Raw genomic sequence first — 26,862 nt, 5'->3', positions numbered from 1 at the left:
GAATCAGGACTTTATGCTGAAGGAAGACCCCTCTCCCCACCACCCCAAATCTCCCCTGCTTCACCCATCACCTCCTGAGATCAGAAAAAGGAGCTGTGAACTCACCACCCATGTTCACAGGCTGGAAACTTTCATGTTCTGCTTCTAAACTTCCCAGAGGAATAAGACAGACCACCACCACAAACAGGACGCTAGATTGGGTGGACCCGATCCAGCAATATGGATCTTAACAAATGGCATTTTCCTTTAAAGCAAATAAAAGTTAAAAGTGGAAGAAACTAAACTCGTTGGCTACCAGGGATTTGAAGGGGGCGAGGAATTCACTTGGTTCCCATTTTAATGCAAAATCTACCTAGTTCACATAACCCTGAACCAATGCATGATGCTGAATGTACCTATCCTTAGAAATTTGCACTTTTTCTGAACTGCGTGATGCCACCTGTCTATTAAAGCAAGTGCACCAGCGAAGGAAGATTAGCTTGGCCCGAAGTGGATATAAACGCCTGAAAAGAGCTTACCAATTCCTTCTGGCCTTGAAGAACTGAGCACCCTCATCTAATACTATCTCCCTCTACGCCCCTTCCCTTGTGTGTCTTGTCTTTTTAGTTTGTAATCCGGAAGGCAAGGCCTATTGGTATGAGCCACTTTGGGAGACAACAATTTTCTGAAAAGTGGGATAAATATATGTATGTATGTATGTATATATATATATATATATATATATATATATATATATATATATGGCAATATCCATCATTAGTCATATTCAGAATAGGCCCACCAAAATTAATAAATTTAAATCCATTGATTTCAGCAGGTCTGTTTTGAGTATGACTTACCGGTAGTTGGACATCACCCACAGTAAATTAATAACCACACCTGTATCTATAAGGAAAGAGGCTAAGTGTAGAAAAAAAAATTCACTGCTGGATCCACATGTCCTTCCACAGTGGGGACATAGGTTTCTGGGTGGGAGTTGATCATGGTGAGTGATCCTTCCGGGCAGTGGCAAAGCTGCATGCTCTGGCACCATGGGCGGAGAGCAGGGGGTGGCGTGGCTGGTATGCGTCCCGGGGGCGTGGTGTGCTGCCCGCGGGGGTGTGGCACCTGCCGCGGTGGGGGGTGCAGCGCATGTCCATGGGGGTGGCCGCAATGGTACCCCCTTCCCCGATGGTGCCAGTTGTGTTGCGCTCCCCCTGCCCCACCCCCCTGTTCCTCCGCCAGTGCCTCCAGGTGCCAACTCCCATCAGCCTCAGCTATGATGGTCATACAGAGAAAAAGGAATTTACAGTATTTAAGGAAAGGTGTACATGGTAGACCCCTTCATGGATCACTGCCTTGTCGTGGTGAAGGGGCTTGAATTACTCAGGGAAGCTATGGACAGGTCAAGATGGACAGGTCATAGTGGAGAGTTTGGACCAAACGTGATCCACCTGGAGGAGGAACTGGCAAGCCACTCCAGTATCCCTGCCAAGAAAACTCCATGGACAAAGACAACAGGCATATAAAAAAGATATGCTACTGGGGAAGAGCGGAGGACAAGTACAAGTAGATTCAGAGCTGATGAAGCGGCTGGGCCAAAACCGAAAGGTCGCTCAGTTGCGGATATGCCTGGAAGTGAAAGGAAAGTCCAATGCTGTAAAGAAAAGTATTGCATAGGAACCTGGAATGTAAGATGAGATGGTTGGACAGTGTTCTCGAAGCTACTAACATGAGTTTGGCCAAACTGCGAGAGGCAGTGAAGGATAGGCGTGCCTGCCGTGCTCTGGTCCATGGGCTCATGAAGAGTCGGACATGACTGAACGACTGAACAACAACAACAACAAGTACATGGTAGAACTCATGGGCAACCAAGGAAGCTGAATGTTGGAAGATTCAGGACAGAGAAAAGAACGTATTTCTCCACACAGCACATAAATGGAACTTGCACTTGCAGGAGTCAGGGACGGCCACCCACCAAGATGACTTCAAAAGTGAATTAGACAAATTCATGGAAGACAAGGCAGGAGGGGAGAATGCTCCTGGGCTCAGAGCCTGTTTGGGGGTTCCCCACAGACATCTGGTTGGCCACTGTGAGAACAGGATGCGGGACTAGATGGGCTGTTAGACTGATGCAGCAGAGCTCCTCTTATGTCATTACAGGGGAACCTCGGTTTTTGAGCATCTTGGAAGCTGAATGTTTCAGAACCCGAATGCCGAAAACCTGGAAGCAATTGCTTCCGATTTTGAATGCGCTTTGGAAGTCGAACGGCTTCCAAGGCACGTTTCTCAATTTTCACCACTGAAATTGCTAACAGCCCTCTGCGGCTCGGTTGCTGAATGTTTCAGAAGTCAAACGGTCTTCCGGAATGGATTACGTTCAACAACCAAGGTTCCACTGTAGTATTATTATTACGTTCTAAATCTCTCTCACACACACACCAGAAACTGATGCAGCAATGTAACAAACAGAACACAGAAGGAAGAGGAAGCCAAAATGGACAGATCCATCTGCCCTTAATGACTACAGAGCATCAGGCTTGCCAATAAACTAGAAAAAGACCCAACACAGCCCTAGCTGAGAATTGTGCATTCGGAACAGTTGCCAGAAAAAGGTCAAGCCCAAATTCTCTGCGCCCCCACGTCCTCCCCAGAAGGAACTCCTTGGGTCCATGACACCTCTGCCTCCATCTGTGGAGATTCTTAGAAACTTCATTTGCAAAAACCAGTGGATTTATTTTGTACAGAAAGCATTTTATCCATTTCTGACAACCCTATCAAATATGCCAGTCATCACAATGGGCTGTGTGTTCATGTGGGTGTGTAAGGACTTGCATTCTGCATGGACCACTCTGGCCACAACCAGGGCCAGCGCGTCCATTTAGGCGAACTAGGCAATTGCCTAGGGCGCCAAAATGGAGGGGGCGCTGGCCAGGCTTGGGCGGGACGGGCTAGTCAGCCCCGTCTCGTCCATTGGGGCTGGTGGCGCTATGCACCAGGGCACCGGCCCCCCCAGGGGCACCCCGCGAGCCCGTCGGCATACTGGGCGTCCCCTCCCCAACCCGCCCCCACGGGTGGGTGGGCGGGCGGGCGCTCGGCAGCGGCACAGCCACTTCCGCCCATGCTGCTTCCGGGTGGGCTGCGAGCCGGCCACCCAGCCCTGTCTTCACGCAGTGAGCGGGGGGAGCCGCGCGGCCCCGCCGGCGGCCTCCCCTCACCCCCACGGACAGCCAGGTGTTTGTGGGGCGGGTGGCGGGGCGGGCAAGTAGCAGCTTCTCTGCTACAGCAGAGAAACTGCTGCTTGCCTCTCCACCACCCCCACCTCCTGCTAAAGCAGGCTTTGGCGGGGGTGGGGGGGTGGGAGAAGGTGGTTCACCTAGGGTGCAAGAAGCCCTAGTGCTGGTCCTGGCCACAATGCATCCAGGGGCTGTGCTACCAAAGATATGCTGCTCTCTGGACCCGAAGGCCATGAGACACCAAGCATCAAGGGGGTGGAGGGCAGGTGTCACCTTTTCTACAAGAACTGCAACGCTTTACTTCCCTCCCACCCAGAAAAAGAGTTGCAACTGCTCACACAAATGGACGAGAGCAAATGGCTGTCATCTGGGACACCAGTGAAAGTTCAGGCATGCAAAGAAGAGAGATGTTACCAGATGAAAGGTTTGTGCATCCTGTTCTCGTGTCTGCAGTCTAATGGGCAAAGAGGACAATTTGCACCTCTCTCCCGCAGTGAAATGTACACTTTCCCCATGCACTTGGAATTCACACGTCTCACTGTTGAAGAGAGATGCAAATTCCTACTTTCCATACTTCCTCTGTCACAACACCACTTGTGCATCGCCTGTTGGAAGTAGTGTGCAATATCCAAAGCACGATGGGAGAGGGAAAGGGAGAACCTCAACTCTCCTCCCGATGGTGGGGGTGTGGGGCAGGAACCTGTGTATATTATGAGAAATGGGTGCCAGAATTGTGGAGAATTTTGGGTAAGGATTTTCCTTATATATATATAAAAAAACTGCCATTGCTTCAGAAACGTGGTGAATAAGATTAGGAAAATGAGAAACTGAGAGAAACTGAAATTGACAGGTTTGCCCAACCTTACTTCTAAGATTGATGATACTTAGCCACCAGTAAAAACTAGCGAGGGACAGCAACCAGCACCTCCTTCCTCTTTGCTTCTATAATGTAAAGTAACTAAGCTGCACTGGGTGCCTCATTTCCTCCCACAAGGTGCCTTGTGCCCTCCAGATGTTTTGGGGTAAAGCTTCCTAGTCCACCCAGCCATATGATCCTGGGGCTAATGGGAGTTGTAGTCCAAAACATCCAGGGAGTGCCAGGCTGCTCTCTGCAAACCATTGCTTATGAGTTGGCTTCCTTTCTTGAGAACCCACATGCTCCGTGACGGCCATTGCCACAACTCTTAATGGCCAGGTACCCTTACTGGCCCTTCTGCTGAAATTAATTGCTCGACACAGCAACGAGCCACGTGCATTGATTCTGGTTATCATGAAACGCACGGCGATCATGTTAGGAAAGAGAGAGAGCGGGCCTTGGAGAAGAAGGAGAAAATCTGTGTGACAGAGTGTGTGTGAATGGAGGGAGGAGGAGAACATTTTTGGGCCCCACCAATAACTGGTTTCAGAATGTGCAAGCTGGAGCCAAATACAACCTTCCACCAGCCCAGTGATGGTGTGAAACTCTGACTCGGATCATTTAAAAGGCAGGGGTGAGTTTGCCTCCTAACCTCTACAATAATCTCAGGAACATAAATTAAACACAGGGAGGCCAGTAGGCAAGGTTTAAACAAACCTAAAACTTTTGCGTGTGCATGCACACACACACACAAAGTCTCACACCATCATTCCCTTTTCTCCATCGAGCCTGGCTGTGACTGACAATAAAGTCTCCAGCAATCTGTGTCATTTCTACACACACACCCCTCCCCATCACCCTCCTACCCTCCCCAACCTTTGTGCCCTGTCCTCTCTGGCCTGGGAAGGCCTGACTGAACAGAGACAGTAGCCTTTCAAGATGGCCACTCGGGAGTCCCATTTCTATGGGCCAATGAAAGGGGCTACTGTAAATAAATGAGGCCTTCCTGACCTGGCCATTGTATCCTGCCCTGACCCCTCTGCCTCCGGCCTACTGTAACAGAGGGGCCTCCAGACAAAGGCCCCCTTCAGAGACACCTCAGAGAGTAAGGGGGGGGAGCCACCCCAACTAGGATGAGGAGGGAATCGGGTTTTCAGTGTGGAAGAGAAGCATCTGGCAGAGGGACGACGAGGGAGAAATGCAATTCAGTTTACATTTCTAGGCAAACCCACCGAATTCACACTTTGCTAAATGACTAAAAACCAAAACTCAACCACCCCGAATTTTGCAACGCAGTTCCCCAGTCCATTGATGCCTACAAAAATGTGTATATCAGAGAAATAGCACGGGAAAATGCACTGCATATACAAAAAAAGAACTCTCTCGCCCCCCCCCCCCATGTATATATGAGGCAGAATTGCATCCGAAGAAATACTAGGATGAATTCAACCAAAAGGGCGGCAAATGAGTGTGGAAATGTACAGAGCTGAACTTATATGTGGAAAAATGAGACATAGAGGGAAACTGAAATTGGCACATTCACCCATCCCTAATCTGACAACTTCCCAAATGACACGTTTGAGGTTACAATGTAGTGTCACTAATATCACGTCGAAGTTTGCATTCAATCTGAAAGCTTCGTCATGCATGGAGCTTGTCACTGGATTTTGCTTTGTGGCTTTCCTTACCTGCATGGAGCCTGCTTTGGGGTGTTTCACAAGCCACTGTGAAGTATTTTTCTACCATTGTGATGTGGTGGGGGTGGGCAGTGCAGTTGCACAGGGTGCGGGTTGGCCAGATTTTCACATAAAATCAAGATGGAAGAGAAACCATGTCTTATCTGAAAAGCAACACCAAGGGGGAAATGCACTTTCTTCATGCTCAGAGGCACTGTTTTCCTCTTTAGCGCTTTGCATGTTCTAGGGATGGCATTCAAGAAAATGGAATGCCTGAGACCCAAAACCCAATTCTGCTGTTTATTTTTTTCAAAATCCTGCACCCAAGGAGTGGCAGAATCCTTCAATTACCCAACATGAAACTTAGGTGGTTCCTCTCTCCAAGCTAGGGAAGGATAAATTTGTCTACTTTTGAGCTTTGTTATTTCTGTGTATCTTTAGGCCCATAATTCTACAGTATTCTATTTGCATAATAACCTCAGCATACAACTCAGCACCTCACATTGATGAGGAATGAGACAGGATTATCCAAAGTCCACACAAGCCTCAGTAGCCTTACACTGAGCCAGGATGCTTCCTTACACTGTGTCAGGCCAATGGTCCATCTAGCTCAATACTGACTACACTGACTGGCAGCAGCTCCACAGGGTTTCAGACAGGAATCTTTCCTCAGCCCTACCTGGAGATGCCGGGGATTGAACCTGGGACCTTCTGCATGCAAAGCAGTTGCTCTGCCACTGAGCTACATCTCTCTATGATGCATGCCTTTCTCTGGACTGCCGCTCAGCACTCTGCATGCCCTGCGCCCTCCCGCCTGTCCTGCAGCACGTGCGCCCAGCCCAGCCATGCAATACCTGCGACCCAGGCGGCACGTACCAGCCCGTCTCTAAATTATCTCCAGGGGAGGCTGCTGTGGCTTTTACCCCTCTAAATAATGCATTTGCAGACCCTAATTAATGCGAGGAAAAGGATGATATACATTTCTCTGTTGCTTTAAGTTACATCTGGTTAGACACTTTGAGAGAAGAGCAGCCTCTAGCTAAAGGGCCAGATAAGCTAAAAATCAATACCGGCAACGGGCTCAGAATCCTTTAAATCAGAGCGGCCCCTTTCCAAACTCTCCCTCGAGCGAGAAGGAGAGGTGCAGGAAAAGCTGCCAATTCATCAGCACCATTACTATGGAAATCCAAGCTTGGCTTGGAGAGGGAAAGGGGGCTCAAGGAGCTCACCTCTCCACTCACCTGCGAAGGCAGAAATAATCTCCACTTTCAAAAGGCCTTGTCCACTTCCTCCAATGCAAACAGGAGCAATCGCAACCTGGGAGCACAGAGAGGCAAGCAGCGTCACTGAGTGGGTGCTGCCACACCCAGCTTTGCTGATGGCTGTGAGAGAGAGGGCCGCCACTCTTCCATGAGGCTGTGAGGCAATGGTAGGTTATGGCTGGTGAGAAGGGTAGCAACTTGGGAGAGGGACCAATCTGACTCACGGGTCCCCTCAAAGGTGCCACAGTGTTTGGGCCCAAGAGAACTTCCTGGGAGATTTCACCCTATGCAAATCAACCCCCCAACCTCTCTGGCTGGCCCAACATGTTCAACCTCCTCTTTGAAGGTGCCACTTATAAGCATGATGGGGAGAACCAATCCAAGTTAGAGCAGCATGGACTTTGAATCCTGATGCTTGACAGTGCCTCCTTGAATGCTCACGCAATGCCATTCCTCTTCCTTCCTGCCCATCATTCCTCAAGGCCCACCTTTTCCATGAAGCTTGATTCAGCACAACCCCTCATCCCCATCGCTCCCTGTACCCAACGGTCATGAAGCCAGCCTTCTCCGATGGGAGTTGATGGCAGTTTCAGTCCAAAACATCTGGAGGGCACAGGTAGGTGAAGGCTGAACAAAGCAACAATCGTATATTCTCCCCCTGCTCACCCCTGCCTCCATTTCCCTTTCTCTGCTGCTTCCCATAGCAAATTTCAGATTGCATGCTCATTGGGGCAGGGACCTGCACTATGTTAAGTGCCATGCATGTGCAGTGCTCTCTCTATATATAAGGAGAGACCTTACAAGTCCTACAAGGGCTGCTTCAGCCACAGGTGTTGCTGCACTCCTCCAGATGTTGCTGGACTCGGACTCTCATAGTCCCTGCCTATTGGCCATGCTGGCAGCTGCGGGTGCTGGGAGCTGGAGGGCCACAGATCCACCACTCCAGCTTAAGATGACTATGATCTACCTCCACAGAGGCAGCATGCCTCTGAATAACTGTTGCTGGAAAACAGGTGGAAAAAAGCTCTGTCGCACTCAGGTCCTGCTTATGGACTTCCCAATGGGGCACCCAGATGGCCACTGGGAGAACAGGATGCTGGACTAGATGGGCAATTGGCCTGATCTAGCAGTCCTCTTCTTACATCTCTAGAGAACAAAAGGTATTGTTTTTCACCCTCCCACTTCTCTGTGCGTTTGACTCCGCCAGGATTTCTAAAGCGGTAAATTAAATGCGCCCAAGGCGTTTGACAGGTATTGTCATTTTGCCTGCTATGTTGAACCACAAGAGCAAAGACAGAGACCGTGGTAAACAAGAGTTGGCCAAGACCACAGCAGCGTGAGTGTCAGGGCGGGGGGGGGGGGCCGGTAGGAGAAGGAACGGGCTCTTGCCTTGAGGTTAGCAGCTCTGAGAGAAAACCCAAGAGATCAGCAAACTGCTGGCAAGGAGCCAGCATTGCAGGACACACCTCTCTGCCTTATCTCTCAGACACAACGGTAGTTTGTGCATCTTGCAGAAAGTGTGCTACAACCACAAAAACCCTGCAGCCAGCAACAGCAGATAAGGCACCTCAGGCAGCCGGTGAAACAAGCGTGTTTGCAACTCCCCCAACAGCCGATCCGAACCAGAGCAATTCATGAAAGGAACGGGTGTGTGTGTGTGGAGATGAATCAAGATAGGATTGCCGGTTCAGATTTCTGCCTCCTTCCTCTGGCGTGAGGAGGGAGCTGCAATGGTGTGAACCCTTTGCTTGTGGGAAGCGGGATGAGGCCAGCGTGGCTGAGCAGAGCGCAATCTTTGATCACGAGAGAGGCCTGGCACCTCCAGCTCCTTCAGCTCCGCTGTACGGAACCACAACAGCCGCAGTTGAGCTACAACCTGCTAAGAATTTATGTCAATTGAACATACAAAGCCTACTAGACCGGACGCCAAGCCCTTTCACTTTAAAATATAATAATAAAACATCCAGTCCATTAAGATTAAGGGTGAGCATCCACAACTTTTGCAACCAGGAGAGACATTGCAGTTCAGACACATGGTCTTCGGCAGGTGGCCTCAGCTGGCACAACCAGAAACCAAAGTCTTAAGCGAGGGAAATGTCATCCAACTCTCCATTTTTATCATTCACACACACTTCCAAGAAAAAGAAAAGAGGAGGAGGGAGGAATTGAAACATTTTTTTAACTGCCCAAGAGTTTAATCAGTTCTCTCCTCTTCATAGCCCTCTCTTCGCAAGTTTTAACTTTCACAATCCCAAATTAGCAGAACCTCTCCTTAAAAAGAAGCAAAAGTCAGGTTTGGTGTTGCTGTTTTGGTTTCTTTTTTTAACACACACATATCAAGCACTTTGTATTTATGTCATCAGTGGTTACCAGAAAGGTGAATCACGCGTCCTCCTTAGCACTCTCCTCTGATCCCCTGTGAATAACTACACAAAAGGGGAAGGTTGGGAAAGTACACAGAACCATGGCCACTCGTACCGACATGACACAGCAACCTTGGCTGAGAATAAAGGTCAGCGCCATCTCACAAGTGGGGATGGAGATGATGTGCCATAATGGACGTTCCCTCGTCAAATGGGGTCGCATTTTGCGTGGTCGCGAGTAGCCCCCCTTGGATCACAGAGCAGCCCTTGGCAGTTGGGCCTGGCACCGCCTTCCCAGGTTGGATACCTGTGGACTCCACCTACTCCAGCAGCCACCCAATCCCGGCTGGGGAGGTGTTGCCGGGGGGATTGGCCAGGTAGAAGGAGGGATTATACAGTACACACAATAGAACTGAGTCATACCTGGGAAGAGGCCGTTGGATTCAGAGCTTCCCCACCCTCCACTCCCTCAATTGTCATTTACATTGCAGGTTAACCACTTTTTCCCCCACAGCCATACAGGCACGCAGGCGCTGCTATGACAAGGTCGCTGTTGAAGGGCTGGAAAGGACTTCCCCTGCATTGGCAGGTTTCGCCTTTCCCGTAGCAATTCGTCACAACTTTGGCGGTTGCAGGCCTTGGGCAGAATCCTTTAGTCATCTACAGTATTGGGGGGGCTGTGGGGCGGTGACCCCTCCACCCCCATTGCGGCATCGATAACAAGGTTCCTGTTAAAGGGGTCTCAGGGGGAGGCATTGACCATGCGCCCAGAGGTCGTCACTGCCCTCCCCTTCCAGCGGCGGCAAATTAGGGGGGTGGGCTATCTGCTTGAACATATGTTCTCCAGAGCTAGCCCACTCCCCACACATGCTGGATAACACTGAAATTACCCAGAACCCCGGCTGGGGGGCTGGGAAGAATAAACGCCCAGTGCTTGAGCCAAGGTCTCCCTACATCTGAATATTAATAAAGTTGTGGCCAATTTAATCCCATAGAACGTTGTCACGTGTCATTATTTCCCTCAGGGGCTGCCCGGGGTTCGGGGGACTCCGCCTGGCCATGCAAAATCATTTTGGCAGGTATGCGGACTTTGTGCGTTAACTTTGGCAATAGAGGAACCAAAGATGTCCCAGAAAATTATCTCTTTTGGCCCCACCTCTGAGTGGTGTGTCCTTTGTTGCAACCATTAAAGTCCTATTGCTTGAGCTCCTAGTGATGTTGGTGGTATTAAGAGAATGGGGAGAATCTTCTGATTTTCTATTGCTCCAGCCTGCCTTGGAAGGTGAATGGATCCAGTTAACACTTGCTTCCTTGCACAAGGAACAGTATGTTAAGTTATAGTGCAACACACACTGCCCTAAAAGTAGTACCTGGTACATTAGAATGAATGCAGTTTGAAGATAGAAAATTCATGCACGGGTCTATGTAAACAAGCAACTTGTTAAAATGATGTTGCTGCAGCTGAACTCAAGTAAAAAAGATGCCTTTTTGAGAGATGAATGAACCTATCTTCCCCTGGGCTTGTGTACTTCCCAACTGTGTATGAGGAGATCAGATGTGTAGTTTATAAACATTTAAACAAATAAAACAAGCTTTTGCTTCTGAATTCAATTAAGAAAATTTTAGCATTACTTCAAACCCTAAACCAATCTTGTTGAAGCAAGGCAGCTTTGTAAACTACGGTTTGACAGTGGCTTGTTTCAAACACAGAATAGTTAAGATTGACCATAGTTTGTTGAGTTCAGATGGTGTGTTAAAAAGCAGATAAATTGTGAAGAGGGGCAGGCTCACTCACATCACAGTCAACCATGGTTTGCATCAGAACATCTGAATGCAGTCATTTATTCTCTCTCTCCCCCCTCTCTCATTGTCTTTCTGTCAAACACACACACAGAGAGAGGGGGGCCTGAGATTTTTCTTGCATGATGAAAACTGCAAACAACAAAAGAACGGACTTTGTATTACTTCTTGTTTGCTTCCCAGTACAATAAACTCCTCAAGGAGATACCAGAGTTCTTTAAATAGCTGACCAAGTTCTGCAAACACTGGACAGCACAGCACCCAATTTAAACAGCTTCACCATTTGAGTTTTGCAAGACAGATAGCAGAAATTGATTGTGCAGCAGAGGTGGGGTGGGTCGTTTTCCAAGTTATTCAACTCAAACTCTGAACACACACATACAAACTCCAAACACCCTCCAACAATGTTAATTTATTAGGATCAAATTCCAAAAAACATGGTATGCAGGAGCCATGAAGATAAATAAAGGTGTCATATATACTTGATCTCATATATATACACTTAATCATATATATATATATATATATATATATATATATATATATATATAGGCTCATATATACTTCTATACATTTCACTACACTTGCAGAAAGATAAATGCAGTAAAATAGTCTAGATGAGTTAAGTCCATCTTCATTTTCTATATCCAAAATTAATTACCTTTTCTATACAATGCAGACATACTCATATGTGTGTATGTATTGAGCCTTTTTTCATGTAACACTAAACTATGGTTGAGTTTAACGTTCTGGGGGCTCGGGGAAAGGGATCTATTCAAATTCCTTTAAGAAGCGACCTGACCCACCAACCCAGAACTAAAGTGTGGACCAGAACCCAAGTTATCCATCAGACTTTGCACTTCCCAAATGTTCTGCTGCCCTTCTCACAAGAACATATTTTAAAATGTGGTTTTATATACTTAAATGCAAATTTATGTAATATATGCAGATCAATGTAGAACTGGGACATAATGGAACGGACCAATGTACAAGCATGTGTTAAATTGGCACAGCATTGACCAGAATGAGACCCGTTCCTGCTATGCACTGGTGCTGAGAAAAATGTCAGGAACATGCTCTTCCCACATTACTCTGCTCCTCTTTTGCAGATGTGAAGAAAAAATAAGAAGCTTTTGCTTCCGCTTCTAAACTAACTAGAGGTTCCCCATTACATCCAAACTAAGGGGGACTTGAAGTATGATTTGTTTAAACAATCTAGGACTATGTCACAGTTTATGATCCTGGCTGGTTTTTTGTTTGTTTTTAAAACCACAATAGTTTAAACCAGGGGTGGGTGGCCCTTGGTCCATAGAATGTTGCTAGAGTCCAGTGACCATCATCTTTGACCATTGTCCATGTTGTCTGCAGCTGAAACGACAGCGATCTCAACAACATCTGAAGGGACTCAGGTTCAGCACCTCTAGTTTAAACTAGCCAGGGTTTACCAGCTGCACCAGAAGATGGGAGGAAGGAGGTGTTTGACTTGGAAGAGGAACCTGTGGCTCTCCATATGTTTTTGGACTCCAACTTCCAACTCCCACCAGCAGTCAGCATGGCCAATGGTCAGGAGTAGTGGGAGTTGCAGTCCAGAGGGCACCGTTTTCCATTACAGCCAAACTGAGCTGTTATGTATGTGTATAAGTGTGCACACCACCTAATTTGCAGATAAAATGCAGTTCTTTATTTCTCCCTGCTTGAAAGGTGAGAACCAATTTCCATCCATCCCACCACTCCTCAGATCTCTCTCTTAATCTGAAATCATTTCCCACTTGACAGTTCGCCTTCATATGTCTGTAAAAACCTGGCGTCTAAAGCGGGTAATCAGCTTCTCATACATAGCTAAGCAGACTGCAGGGTTATCAGTAAAACTGATATATAATCGGATAAGAACAGCAAACCTTTTGTACCAACATGGTCCAGGAATAGCTACATCTCTCCTCTACTGCCCCACCCACCCCTCTCCCCACAGCCAGCGCCGTTGGCTACAAACCAGACAGCTCGCTTTTATATTATGCATGTAAGGTAGAATGTGCTAAATATCAGAGAATATTTAAGAATGGACACTATCCATACTCCAACCGGCTTCAATGGGAGAGAGTTGGGCCTCTCCCACTGAAGTCAATAAGGCTTAAAGGTGGTTAACTTTGGGGCTGAATCATGACTGCAGTTTTAAATGTGTGTTCCTTGGGGCAGTGGCCCATCATCTGAGCAGCCTGCATACAGATCATGCTACAAATAACACTGTTTGACACAACAGTGTCAGAGACAGGTTTGTTGGGTATCAAATGTAATATTATGGTGCTAGTGTGGTGTAGTGGTTAAGAGTGGTAAACTCGTAATCTGGTGAACCGGGTTCGCTTCCCCGCTTCTCCACATGCAGCTGCTGGATGACCTTGGGCTAGTCACACTTCTTTGAAGTCTCTCAGCCCCACTCACCTCACAGGGTGTTTGTTGTGGGGGAGGAAGGGAAAGGAGAATGTTAGCCGCTTTGAGACTCCTAAAGCAGGATATCAAATCCAAACTCTTCTTCTACTACTTCTACTTAAATATGAGTGGAAGTTACTTGTGCAGGCTGCTGTTATTAATCGCCATTTATATCTTGTTCTACCTACCAGGTGCTGAAAGCCAAATCTGTGGAGTTATCCCATTTTTAAGCCCAGTCCACTGGGTGGAGGCAACACTTGCCCTGACCCGGGCACCAGCAACCCACGTTACGCCCCTGCATCCACGTAGACAATAATGTAGGGGGGTTGGACTAGATGACTCTTGGGGTCTTTTCCCACTGTACAATTCTATGATTCTAAGCTAGATGGAACATTGGTCTGATATGTTGCGAGGCAGCTTCACAGGGTCCCTATATTGATAATGAGAGTATGCAGACGCTACTACAAGTCAGGGGAAGCTCCGTGAAGAATTAAGGCTATATAAAGCATTTAGCTGCCTAACACCAGGACAGGAGAAAGAAAAATTGCAGCAACAATGACACAATCCAGGTCTGGCCAGTATGAATGGAACAAGCTAATTTACACAGGAAGTAAGCACTTACCAAACCCTTCATCCCAACACACAAAAACCTTGGCCATATCTGGAAGCAATTACAGCCAGTTAACATGATCCGCCTGCCACTAAAATTAACTACAAACAGAAGGGGTTTTTTTTAGGTTTTTTTCACTCGGGTGATAGGCGATGCAGCAGCCCCCATGTTTGACTGATGGGAAATATTCAGTAATTACTCATTTTTAGAAGTCATTCCTTGAAACCAGCGAGGGGTGGGTGCAACGGTTGCTAATTATGAATGAAAAGGAGAATGTCGCTCATCTTGCTAGTTGCAAGGGAAGCAAAAGGCAGCTACTGCTCACAGCCCCGGGATAAGAAAATGAATCTGCTCCACTCATGCAAAGAGAAAGGTGGTTACTCAGACTTCTTAGAAGTTTGGCGTCATTCTGACACTTGCAAGCTTCTCTGTGGGAACTCTGGGCAACTAGGGGAAAAACCTCTGCGCTAATATTTCCATGTTCCTCACTCATCCTCTCCAGACCTCGCAAGCAAACTAGTGTTGCCTTTCACTCCAAAACAGATTTGTTTCCCAGTAAAAAGAGGGGGGGGGAGTCACCAACATTCAGTAAGATTGAGCCAGCCTTGCAAAGAGGGGGTGGAAACGCACACCGAAACCAGATAGCTGATAACAAGATTGCACCACTGTGCATATTTCAATCCATTCCATGATAGCTCATTTCAATCTGCAGAATACAACAAAGCACATGTTGAACCAGTTGCGCTGATCTGCCACATCAAGAGCATGAATGAACGAAATGCGTATGATGCTAGTCACCGGGTATGAAGCTATGATTTATGCTGCTGGTGGCCGGTTCATACAACCAACTCATATACTCACAAGGTGTTCAACTAACCACAGATTGGACTTGTTTCAATCTGGGCTCATGTGATTTGCACCATTTATCTCAAGCTGGTTTCATCGGAATATGGGGCACTTCAGAATGATGTTAACATGGCAAAAGAAGGAGACTATTTTTTTATAATAAAAAAAGAATAAAGTGCATTTTTAAAATCAATGCCTTCATTTGATTTAACAGGTGTAAGCAATTCAGATATCAGTGCTGCAATCATTTGAAAAAAAACAAAAAACAAAAAAAAACACCCTTCAGTCTTTAGTTCAGGATGTTACAAGCCACAACTTTGCGATTTCAGAAGTTCGACACACATGAAGAAGATGGTGGGGCTGGAGGAAGCAGATCAGGGTAAAGGGATGAATACTCATCCCTCACCATTCTCTTAAAAATTAAGGTCACCTCTATTATACACTCAGGTGATCATCACTTTTTGGTTGAGCAAAAGGACAAACCTTCCCCCCCCCGACACCCCCAAAATTCTGGTGGCGCTCTATCACCTGCAAGTCTCTGTTCCTGAATCCCTTGGCTGACAGAATCAGGAGCAGATGACACAAGGTGACAGTTTGGGGTGAGTACTATGATGTTTTGGGTAGTGTTACCTTTGGGGTGGCAGTCATGGCATTATGGAATCCCCCCCCCCCCCGAAATGCTTGCAGTTGCCTAACCTGATTTGATTTTAGGAAAAACAAAATAAAAAATTCCTTCCAGTAGCTCCTTAGAGACCAACTAAGTTTGTTCTTGGTAAGAGCTTTCGTGTGCATGCACACTTCTTCAGATCTGTAACTGATTTTAGGAAGTTCAAGATCTCCCATTTGGAGAATCCTTTAAATGAACAACTTATTGTTTGATGGAGTTCAGCACAAACCTTCCTAGATGGTACCGCATTGGGGCTTCTTTTATAAGGACAGGGGCATGCAGGAAATCACAGTGATGCTTAGAGACTGAATTTTAAGAAATGCAAAAAAGGGGAGATTAAAATCAAATTCCTAAGATGGGAAGAGTGATATTATAAGAGGGGTGTGTGTGTGTGTGTGTGTGTGTGTATGAAGGGAGGTCTCGCTTGCTAAATTAAGGTTTAAAATCCCCCCCCCTTCTCTTTGAGCAGGATCTGCTACAAAGGGCAAAGAGCATTGTCCAATCAAGTGGCCTGAGCACATATTTCTCAAGGGGTCTTCCCACCTCCAGCGCACATTCCACGCATGGAAACAGTTAAGTCCCCCACAGGATAAATCAAAAAGTTCAAGGCTCCTACCCTCCACAATGCGCTCCCTCTTTCCCCAGTGACAAGAACCAGAGAGGGCTGAACTGGCCGCCAAACTTCCTGAGGAGGGGTCTCCTCGGCGCTCGCAGGTTACACGATCGGGGTCAGAGCCGTGGACCTTAACGGCAGCCTTCATTTCCTGAATGGGGGGTGAGTTCTCTTGGCCATAAAGCTAATAAGAACTTCCTCGCATGGCAAGCACTGCCTGACAGAGCTACTTGTCAGCCAGCCCATAGTGGGAGAATGCTGGTTTCCATTAGCGGGTTACAATGCCAGGTGCCACTAATAAGGTCCATCAGCGAGAAACACGAGACTGCTAACCTAGCCTACAAACTCTGGAAGTAATCATTGTCAAGAAGGTTTTTCTTTTCCCTGGGAGGGGGCGAATGGACAGCAGAAGAGATTCCAAAAATTCAGGTTGCAAGGGATTCGGGAGTACATTAGCCAATGTGTCATTAACACAACATTAAAATATGGGGGGAAAGGTTACTACATCACCCCTAGGTATGAACCAATCTGTCAATTTCAGTTTCTCTCAGTTATCTGATCTTAAATTCAGGTCTCCACATTTCCACATCAGCTTGCCCTTAAAAAAAAAAAAAAAAGTCCTCGTGAAAATAAAACAGCATTTTAGTAAAAAGAATTACCCTGTTGTATGTGGTTTTGCCTGATTTACGTATTTTTTTCAAAGTGACTTTTCACAATATAATGCATTTTCAACAGCATACGCATTTTGAGGCACACTTCACTTTCATATATCTCTGTCTTTACACATTAGTTGGATGGATAACTGCACTGCAAAATTCAGAGAAGTCGCAAATTTCAAAGGATGGATTCGTTTCAGTTCATGTATGCCCCCCCCCCCCCCGCGCCAGAAAGTAGGTAGGTTTGCCCCTAACTGCAAACTACTTTCTTCCTGCTGCCTAATCGCCAACACCAAAAGGAAAAAGGCATCGAGAAAAGGGAAGATTCTTCAAGGACACGGAACAGGGCTCCAAAATACAGATGATGCACTGAAAACCCATTTATGTAACAATGTGGCTAAAAAAAGAAGAAGATGTACATTCAAAGTTGGCCATTGAAGCAGCCACAAGCCTTGGCCATGTTGACCCAGCCAAAGTTGAGCACTTTGTTAAAATATTTATTCCGTGGGGGAGTTGTGCACATGCTTAATTCTCTCCCACTAAATCAATGGGACTTAAAGAGTGCTTAACTCTGGCAGGATCATGCCCTTTGGTTCTTGGAATGTGAGTAACACCCTCATTAATATTGCTGTGTTTAAGTGTGTTTGAACTATACAGCCTCCCACCCCCCACTCAGCCCGCAATTAAAAGCTACAATCAATACCAACATTAGATTAAAACTGAACTTTCCTGAACCTTGAAGAAAACCTCTTATTAAAATGAACATTTTTAAAAAAAAAAAAAACAATTGTAAACTCACGATGTGGTCAATTGGTCAAAATCATAAGCACAGTTTAAGAGCAAGAGATTGAGCGACGTTGGCTTTCTTATTGAAAAGGCAGCTTAGCCGACGTGATAAACTTATATTAGTGCAAAGAGTTTTGTAAGACTTTTTGGGGAGGTCAGAATCTGAAGCTCTTGATAAATGAGGTATATTGGGGCTCCTTTGGGAGGAATAAATAAATAAATAAACAAATATCACAGGGCAAAAAAAAAATTGATTCGAAAGTAAGCATTGGGACAGCTGTGAAGATCTTACACTGCAAACTTAAAAAAAAACCACTTTTGCCAGTCACTGTCTGAAACTTCTCTCACCAATAAATGTTGCTCGCACCCACATCTTCTCATAGAACCTTAGAAAATGCATCATACGTGTTTCATCAAATTCAGTTAGTGTTTTTAATTTATCCATGATTCAGTCATTTGATGAAGTTAGTGCAAAATGCCAAAGTTACTATGAACCTTTGGCATATTAAGTCCAGTTAAATCTTCCACAATTTTCAATTAATTCTATATATTTCCGGACCAGTTTCTCAGCTGGCCTTCTTTAGAGAAATTTTAAATAATAACATTTACCAGTAAAAGATGGAAATGAGGATGAAACAGAGTCATTCATGATCTTGGCCATTCTTCAGATTTGCAAGTGAGTAGCTGAAAAGAGTGTGTCATCAGACTGGTTTGGGGACACTTACTAATATTCTTTGATAAATGTCACTGTTTTCTGATAAATGACGATAAAAATTGGTCATAGCCAAAGCTCATTAGACACTTGTGATTTATCAGTGAATTTTCAGCCTTTTCCCACTGGTCTCTGAAAAAAACTGAGAGTTATTATTATTCATCATTTATAAATCATGTAAAGCTACCCAGATGCTGTACTAAAACATTTCTAACATTTACCATAGCAATGTAGGTTAAAATGAATGTTAGAAATGCAATGAACTGCTAACACTCTCGGAGGAATTCCTTCAGGATCAATCTATTCCTGAGGAAGTTTAGGACACAAAAAGACGACGGATACTTAATCAGTTATATACACTGTCTGGGTTGCAAAACTAAAAACTAAAAAACCAATGATTACATATACATGGGCATTTATCAGACAAGCTATCAGAGGTTCAAAGTAAATTTAAAAGCATTCCTTTGTGTTGTGGCTTTGGCATAATCACACTGCATAAAATTCTTCAAAAATTAGCAGCACAAAAATCTGACTGGATTTGTGGGAAGTAGAATTCGTGACCACTTCATGGCTTTCAGTCAAAAGCAGCCATGATTAATTATCTGCAGGATCATGCCCATCAGTTTTAAAAAACACCCCATTTACTAGAAAGCTTCATCTAGATATTTGCCATCCAGTCCTAACCAACATGTATCTTTTTTTCTGAGAAAACCAACAAGACTATGTTAAGAGCATCATAAATAAATAATCTAGACAGCTACAGTTGTTGCTTCAATTACATCTAAAAGAGCACAGAACAGAAAGCTTTTTTAAAAGAAAAAAATGGTTTATTTAGACCGACACATTCTCTGCTTTCTTATTCATAGTTTTCAGTTTTATTAAAAATGGCGACATTGGTAAAATTAAGTAAATGCTAATTTAACACTGAGATTAGCTGCAGTGGAAAAAATATATACATATTATCGATCAGGTCTGGCAACTCCCGGCTGCTTCAGCATTAGAAATTCCCTAGATGCAACCTTTGCCAAGTTGCCAAACCCTGGCACTGTAGCAAACATAGATAAAAGCTTGTCCCCAGCACTCAAATAAAAGGAGAGGTGCTCTTTAACAACAAAGAGATGAAAAAATTGTGCTTAATGTACCAAGACAGGTTGCATGTCCCACCTCAACTCCAAAAGTAGTTTCCACCAACAATTTTCAAAGTGTCTGGCATTTCTCCAGTGCCCTTACCATTCGTCTCTGCTTAACCAAAACTACACCGAGCGATAAGCCACTGGGTGTTTCCATTTTACAGGTGGGAAAGCAGAGGTTGAGATGCAATGACTGGCCCAAATATACCCCAGGGCTTGGTGCCCTCCAGATGTTCTGGACTACAAACCTTTCATGGGGGGGAGCATGGAGTTGGCTACCCCTGCCCCAGAGTGCAATCAAATGATCCACCCAGAGTGGCTGGGAAAACCCAGCCAGATGGGTGGGTATAAATAATAAAATTATTTATTATTGTTATTTTTATTATTATTAACCATGTGGTATATTGGCCTCATTTCTCTGTCTCCTCACCTCACAAACACGCTTGACAATGGGGCCAGTTTTATTTGGATGTTTGCTTATAAAAGGGTGAATGCAAACCCCTGTCTTTGAAGCAAGCTACAGAAATATGAAAGAAACACACACACTCAAAGGTCTTGTGCATTTGTGTTCCTTGTAGATTGCAGACATGAGGGTCAGTCCTAAATTCTGTGCAGTCCCTGGCACATCAAGAGTTAATGGTATGGCTCCATCTGCACTGAGTCCAATGGGGCATATAGTCCCAGGAAGGAGAGATTAGGTTTGCAGCGTAATAGAAGCAGTTGTGTGGCTCAGTGTTCCCAACACTCTTTGCCTAGGGATCCTCCAGCAAGGGAACTGCTGGAATTGCCATCCAATGCTTTAAGACAAGAACTCCTTCTCCCTAAAAGCAGATGAATGTGCAAGTCTGTTTCTATGGCTTCCAACTGCAGGGGGGCAGAGAGGGTTGAATGCTCCCTGCACTAGTAGCTATGGGGGGAAATGAGGACAGAACCCTTCTCCTCAACATGCTAGATTTCCCCACGCAGAGAATGTTGTTAATGTTTTGGAAGAGCATTCCTTTCTGTGAGAACCTCACCTGCAAAGCCCAGAATCTGCTTTGCCTCCTTATTTGTTCTAACACTGACAACCAACCATTACTGGAGCATTCAACACGGGATTCTGGTTTGGGGCCAAGAAAAGGAACTGACCAACTGCTGCAATAATGCATCAGTATTTTTTTTAAAAGGGAGTTGGCCGATCCAACCAGAATCCTAATGACACAAAAATTGTTACATCACAATTTTTTGCTGCAGATGGGGTCATCTCGGACAGGACACGCAGGGTGCTCAGACCCCTTTGTGCTCAGATGGGCATCATCAATCCTGTGGGGGGTGCTGAGTGCTGGACTTTGTAAACTTGATCTTCAAATGTGGAAAGATGAATTGCCCATTCACTGGTGAGAAGCGATCTAACATTAGCCATACACTACACCTGCATTAGGGATGCGGGTGGCGCTGTGGGTTAAACCACAGAGCCTAGGGCTTGCTGATCAGAAGGTCGGCGGTTCGAATCCCCGCAATGGGGTGAGCTCCCATTGCTCAGTCCCAGCTCCTGCCCACCTAGCAGTTCGAAAGATACAGATAAATAGGTACCGTTCTGGTGGGAAGGTAAACGGTGTTTCTGTGCGCTGGTCTGGTTCGCCACAAGCGGCTTTGTCATTCTCGTCGCATGACCTGGAAGCTGTACGCCGGCTTCCTCAGCCAGTAATGCGAGATGAGCACCGCAACCCCAGAGTTGGACATGACTGGACCTAATGGTCAGGGGTCCCTTTACCTTTACCTTACACATACATTGGCCACGGCTGGCAATTTTTTAAAGACCCAAAAACAGAACTTGCGCACCCAGAGTTGCACAAACAGACAGAGAAAAAGCACATCCTGCCAGAGCCTCATGTGTACATTTGGACTACAGTAATTAAACTTGTTGGTTCATTAAAACACTTCAGAGCATATCCAGGATTCTTGCTCTGAATCCTATTAGCGGACTGCCTTGTAATATGTTTGTTTGCAGAGTATTAGATACACGAGAAATATGCCGAACTCTATACACTGAACTCAAGCCAAATGTTTGCACAGGGACTAAACCAAGGAATTCTCAGGCACCAGTTTCAGCTTTCTGCCACTACAGGGAAAACCAGGAAGGAAAAGCAGTACTGCAAGACCCAGAGACCAATTTGCCAGGCAGGCTTCTACCCAGAGCCTAGGGGAAAAAATGCCACAAGGAGCCGATTCCCAAAGCAGCAATCAACACTGAAAGGGAAGAGGCTTTCTCCCCAAGTAACAGAGGTTTTCTAAGATTCGTTCCCCAAAGGTATAACCAGACGCTCAAAGAACACAAAAGATCGGTTATGCTCCAGGACCAGAAACATGTATTCAGGAAAACTGGTGCAGCTGGATTAAGTCATTGCAAAACTGAAATGGGGAATATTTTTAACCCAACATTTTAAAAAGTCAAACTTGGTTCACACACTGATGATGGCATTTTATTTTTTAATTAGGTCAGTCTATCCGCTTGGGCAACATAGTTTTTAGAACAAACCCAAACAAAAACCAAATGTATAAGTTACTTGGTGAAGATCATAATTGGTTTCCATGTATTAACACCCCTTCTAAATAAATAAATTGCCGGTCTTCTTAATAGGTTACATTGCTTTTGTGAATTAATCTGTTAAAATAAGCTATTAAAGGTTACAGCCCAAACTGATAGCATCCATTTTAAACTCCACGCTTTCAGAGGAAGTGTCTTTTTCCCTTCCAAAAAGAGAGATTAAATCCAGAAACCAACCCTGAGGTTGTAGTAAACAGAGTGTAAATTACTGTTTATTTTGATTTATTTTTTTAAAAAATGTATACTTGGCTTTCTCAGTAGTGATTTTCAAAGCAGCTTACAATAACCAAACATTTTAAATAAAAAAAGTCACATATCAATTACAAAATGGCTCAATGTCCAAAATAATTATCGTTCAAACATCGCAAGTGCACTGTGAGGTCAGAGATAAAGCTTGCAAAGAGATAGTGGTGGGAGGGACTTTTTTGGGAGGAGGGGGAAATAAAAGGAACCAAATCAATAGCTGCTCCAAACTTTAATTCATAAAAAGGGAAGAAAACTGATGTTGGCACAGCTAACTATGTAGACTCGAACAGAGCCATAGCTGGTAGTAACTGAGAGCACATGTCTAAGCTGGGGTATGTCCCTTTGAGTTTGATGGTACTTACTCCCAGGTAAGTGGGCACAGGGTTTCAACCAGAAGGGGTCATTTCCTTCCAAGCAAATGGGCAGGAATTCATTTATTTCCCCAGGAACCTTGACATATACATCACAACCCACCCTCAAACAGACCTGCGTGATACATTGTCCAAAACCAGTTTGAAATCCATATCATGATATCAGTTTCATAAACGTTGACCTTGCAATATATCGCAAATCATGGTGTGTGTGTGTGTGTTATGCAAAAATCACAATGTGGGAAAACTGTGAAGCCAGCCAATGCCTCTACATAGCTCCGTCTTTATTTCAGTCATTGTGATATGTCAGTATATTGCAATGTTTAGCTGGTGATATAATACTGAAAACCAGATATCGCCCAGCCCTACAGTGTTCACCTCTACAAGGTTCCATCCTTATTTCAGACATTGTGATATATCAGTATATTGTGATGTTTAGCTGGTAATAGATCACAATATTGAAAAGCAGGTGTCACCCAGCTCTACACTCAAAGCATCAGTTGCTCTACCACTTTAGATATTAAAATGTTTCTAAAATGGGAAAAAAATTGAAAAAAAGGCCAACCAACCTGGATAGAAACGGTCCTCTTTCTGCTATATCTCAAAGCCACTAGTGCAACTCTGGCTATATAATCTAGTGAGGAGGACGCTGGATTTCCGACAGGCCTCCCATCCCTCTCTCTTCTCCTGGCGCCCACTTGGCCATCATCTAGAATCTCTCCTTCCACCCCCCCCTCCCCATTTATTCTATTCCTGGTAGCATGAGGTTAATGTGAAATCCTACATCATGCTTCTAACTTTAACAAAGAAAATAAATTAGCAGGCCTCTCGAAAGGAAACTCAGCTCTACTGGCTGCAGTCAAGGAAGTGAGGAACAAGGTTGCATAAAGAAGACTGCATAAAGGAGGCAAGGTTTCACTGCCGAGCTCAAGAAGGAAACCGAAAGGACGTACCTGTGTTGCTCTACTGTCTCGTTGTCCGGAAGCTCTGCCCCACAGACGCTGCAATGTTCGCCAATGGCTCGGTTCTCAGTTTTTATACCCACAGCCAGTTCCCCGAGCTTGCTGAACAGCTCTCTCTGGATGAAGCCTTGTGGGAGGAGCCCCCCGTAGGCGCTAAAGTCCATAGACACCGCAAGAGCCGGCTGAACGTGCAGAGCGGGTGCCATGGAGGACGGGATGCTGAGCATGGAGTCGCCTTTGTGATTGGGTAGCACGGGGTAGATGCCCATCGTCTTGTCGCCGTGGGAAACCATGAGATCTGGCCCAGCCGGTGGGCCTTGGACCACCTCCGAGGACTGATCAGCATTCTCGTCACGGGGGTAGTGAAGTTCGCGGGCACTTGTGATGACGCTGCTGCGTGTGGGGGTGCCGGGCCCTTGCTTGCTCTTGTCATCGCCTTTGTCCCCTATGGAAGCGCTCAAGTCAGCCGTCCTCAGGCTCTCGTGGCTGGAGGCCTCCTCCACCTGCATCGCTTCTGTCTTCACCTCGGACAGGTTTGGGTGGCGGCCGCTGGCAGAGTGCAAGTCTTCAGGGCCGCTGTGCTGCAGCGCCCCTTGCAGCAAGGACTGGCCGATGGACATGAGGCTGTCGACGGCTGCCTTGGTGGGGCTCATGGCCGAGAGTCCAAAGGAGGTGGAGACCGAGGGGCTCTGCTCCACCATCAGGCTCTGGCTGGCCAGGCTAGAGTAGCCACTCTCTTCACTGGAATGCTTGGAGATGAGTATGTTTTTAATGTACTTTGACTTCCGGTCTTCTTCCTCTTCGGTGCTGCCATCAGCCATGTTGGCCTCGGCGTCGTTGTCTTCCGATGCCTGAATGGTCTCCAGGATCTTCAAGCACTGCTCCTCAAGGTACTCAATCTCCAGGATCTCAGCAGCGTAAAGAAGGTCATCCAGGTCTTCGACTTTAGCCTGCAAGGTCGCCGTGTAGGCGTACTCCAGGATCTGCTGGAATGTCTTTGGCGAGAGGAAGTCCAAGGTGTAATGCTGACTGTTGCGGTGGAAGAGGATCTCGAACATTTTGCTGGTGCAAGCCAGCACTGTCCGGTGGGCGTGGAACTCTTGGCTGTCTACCAGGATCACCACATCGCACAAGGTCCCAGCCAAGCGCATCTGGTTGGCTTTCTGCAGGAGGCCGGTGGCGTGGCTGGGGTTCTGGAGCTGTATCATACCCATCTTAGTCAGATCCATAACACTCCCGGGGTCTAGGCATTAGGGAGTCTTTCCACTGCACGATCTGGAGCTGTCATAAAGGAAGGGAAATGGAGGGAGGGAGAGAAGAGAGAGAGAAATTGAGGAAAGACAATGGGAATGTTAACAGGCACACAGTGTGATGAGATCGAACTGAGAACCCCAAGAAGTCAAGTAGAGAACTCATCCCTTGCAAAAAAAAAAAAAGAAGAAGAAGAAGACAACTAAACACCAAAGGTGAAAGGGGGCCTGTGTCTCTGTATCCTATGGGTGAATTGGAGAAAGGAAGGAAAGGGTGGGGTTGGGGGTGGAGAAACACTCCTATTTGCTCTGCTTTGCTTTCCCCTCCATCCAACAAGCCACTTTGGGACAGAGACAACTGAAGGCTTGGAGTGGGTGGAAAGCAAGGTTAACCCTGGGCACACAGCTAAATCGGTAGAGGGACGGTGAGGGGAGGCACAATAACTTGAGAGCAAGTAAACCCATGATTTCTACCCCAGTAGAAATCCCAAAGAATTCCCCAGCCTACAACTTGAAAATATAGAGGGTGGCGGATGGCATCCTCCCTTCCTTTCCCCTTGCCTTCAGCTGTGGCCCTGGACAGAATCACCTCTTCCACAACCCCAAAGAGCCTTTTCCAGGACAAAAGTGCAGCCAGGGGGGATGGCTGGGATCCTGGCCAGCTTCTTTTCTCTCCTTTGTTCCTGGGAGGAGGAGGGGAGTTCCATGGGGCTGAGAGGAGTGAGAGTACATACAGAGGTTACTGGAGCAAGCGCTGGGGAACCTAAATTCTACGATCCATATGAGACTGTCTCTCTCTCCCCCCACCCCACCACTTCCCCAAACCCAATCCCACTCTCCTCCAAAGGAGACCAGGATGATACCCAGCCAGGGTCCATTGTGAACAGCAACTTCTTTAGACTACTGTATGTACATTATTAGAGCACATATACAAACTGCCTAACATCCCTTTCTCCTGCCCCAGCTCTCACATATACACAAACACATCAGCTTCTAAGCATGCACACAAACAAGCCCACACTGCAAAAGCAGTTTTGGCATTAAAAGGTTAACCCCAACTACTTGGAGGTGGGTAGGGATAGGGTTGCATTGACTAAAAAGAGTTTGTCTCCATACCCCCCCCGCACGCTTATAGGCAATGACAACCCTTTGCCACAACTTTCTAGAATCAATGCAGCAGCTTTTGCACTTGATATAAGAGCACACAACACTTTCCCCTCTATTGGAAGGCTCTGAGGGTCCCGGTTTTTAGGGCTGCCTCCCTTGACTCCCACCATAAGTCTCTGGGAGAGTGAGGGGTTGACTTCTCCCCACCCACAGGTAGATCTTTAGCTTTTAATGCCCCGAACCACGAAGCAATGGGTTCATAACTCCCCCAGTTCCAGCATCCTCAGAGCCCCCGCACGGCAAACAGAGTGCAGAACTAAAAAAAAAAAGGGGGGGGTGTCATCCTAGAATAATTCAACCCCAGGAAACAGGAGCTGGGGGAAACTCGGGACCCGGTCCCCAGGTCCCGGTCAGGTCTCACTCGCTTCCCACCGGCCAGGCTAGGCATCCGAACCCTAGTACTTTCTCCCCATCCGCACCAGCGCTAGAATGAATCGCTCCGCATCTGAGCTTCTAAGCGGAGCTTTCGGTTCACAATTGATCCAGGGTGAAGATTGGGGAGTAATCTTATTTGTTTAATTTTTTGTGTGGGGTGCGCGTATTTTTATGACTTTGCGGGAGAAGGCTCTTTGTGGCGCAAGTCTGAACTGAGCCATCAAGGGAAAAGCGAGCAGGGCGCGTTTACTGGCATGAGGTCCAATAGCCGCGATTTAACCCAGCAGG

The 26,862-nt window shown here is 46.3% G+C and overlaps 1 protein-coding gene and 1 non-coding gene across 3 annotated transcripts in view; both read right to left on the bottom strand.

Moving 5' to 3' along the window:
- Positions 1-26,862, bottom strand: part of ZBTB16 (zinc finger and BTB domain containing 16) — a 177,570-nt gene that overhangs the window by 147,862 nt on the left and 2,846 nt on the right. For both annotated transcript variants that reach the window (XM_033171723.1, XM_033171722.1), the window contains exon 2: positions 23,774-25,063. In XM_033171723.1, coding sequence (XP_033027614.1) covers positions 23,774-25,011 — 1,238 coding nt within the window. In that variant the 5' untranslated portion in view covers positions 25,012-25,063. The remainder of the gene's footprint in view (positions 1-23,773; positions 25,064-26,862) is intronic.
- Positions 6,428-6,499, bottom strand: TRNAA-UGC. The gene has a single exon. It is a non-coding gene; the product is annotated as a tRNA-Ala (tRNA).

The sequence above is a fragment of the Lacerta agilis genome, chromosome 15 (genome assembly GCF_009819535.1).
Source record: "Lacerta agilis isolate rLacAgi1 chromosome 15, rLacAgi1.pri, whole genome shotgun sequence".
In the NCBI taxonomy this organism is placed as follows: domain Eukaryota; kingdom Metazoa; phylum Chordata; class Lepidosauria; order Squamata; family Lacertidae; genus Lacerta; species Lacerta agilis.
This window is presented reverse-complemented; position numbering and strand designations above follow the sequence as displayed.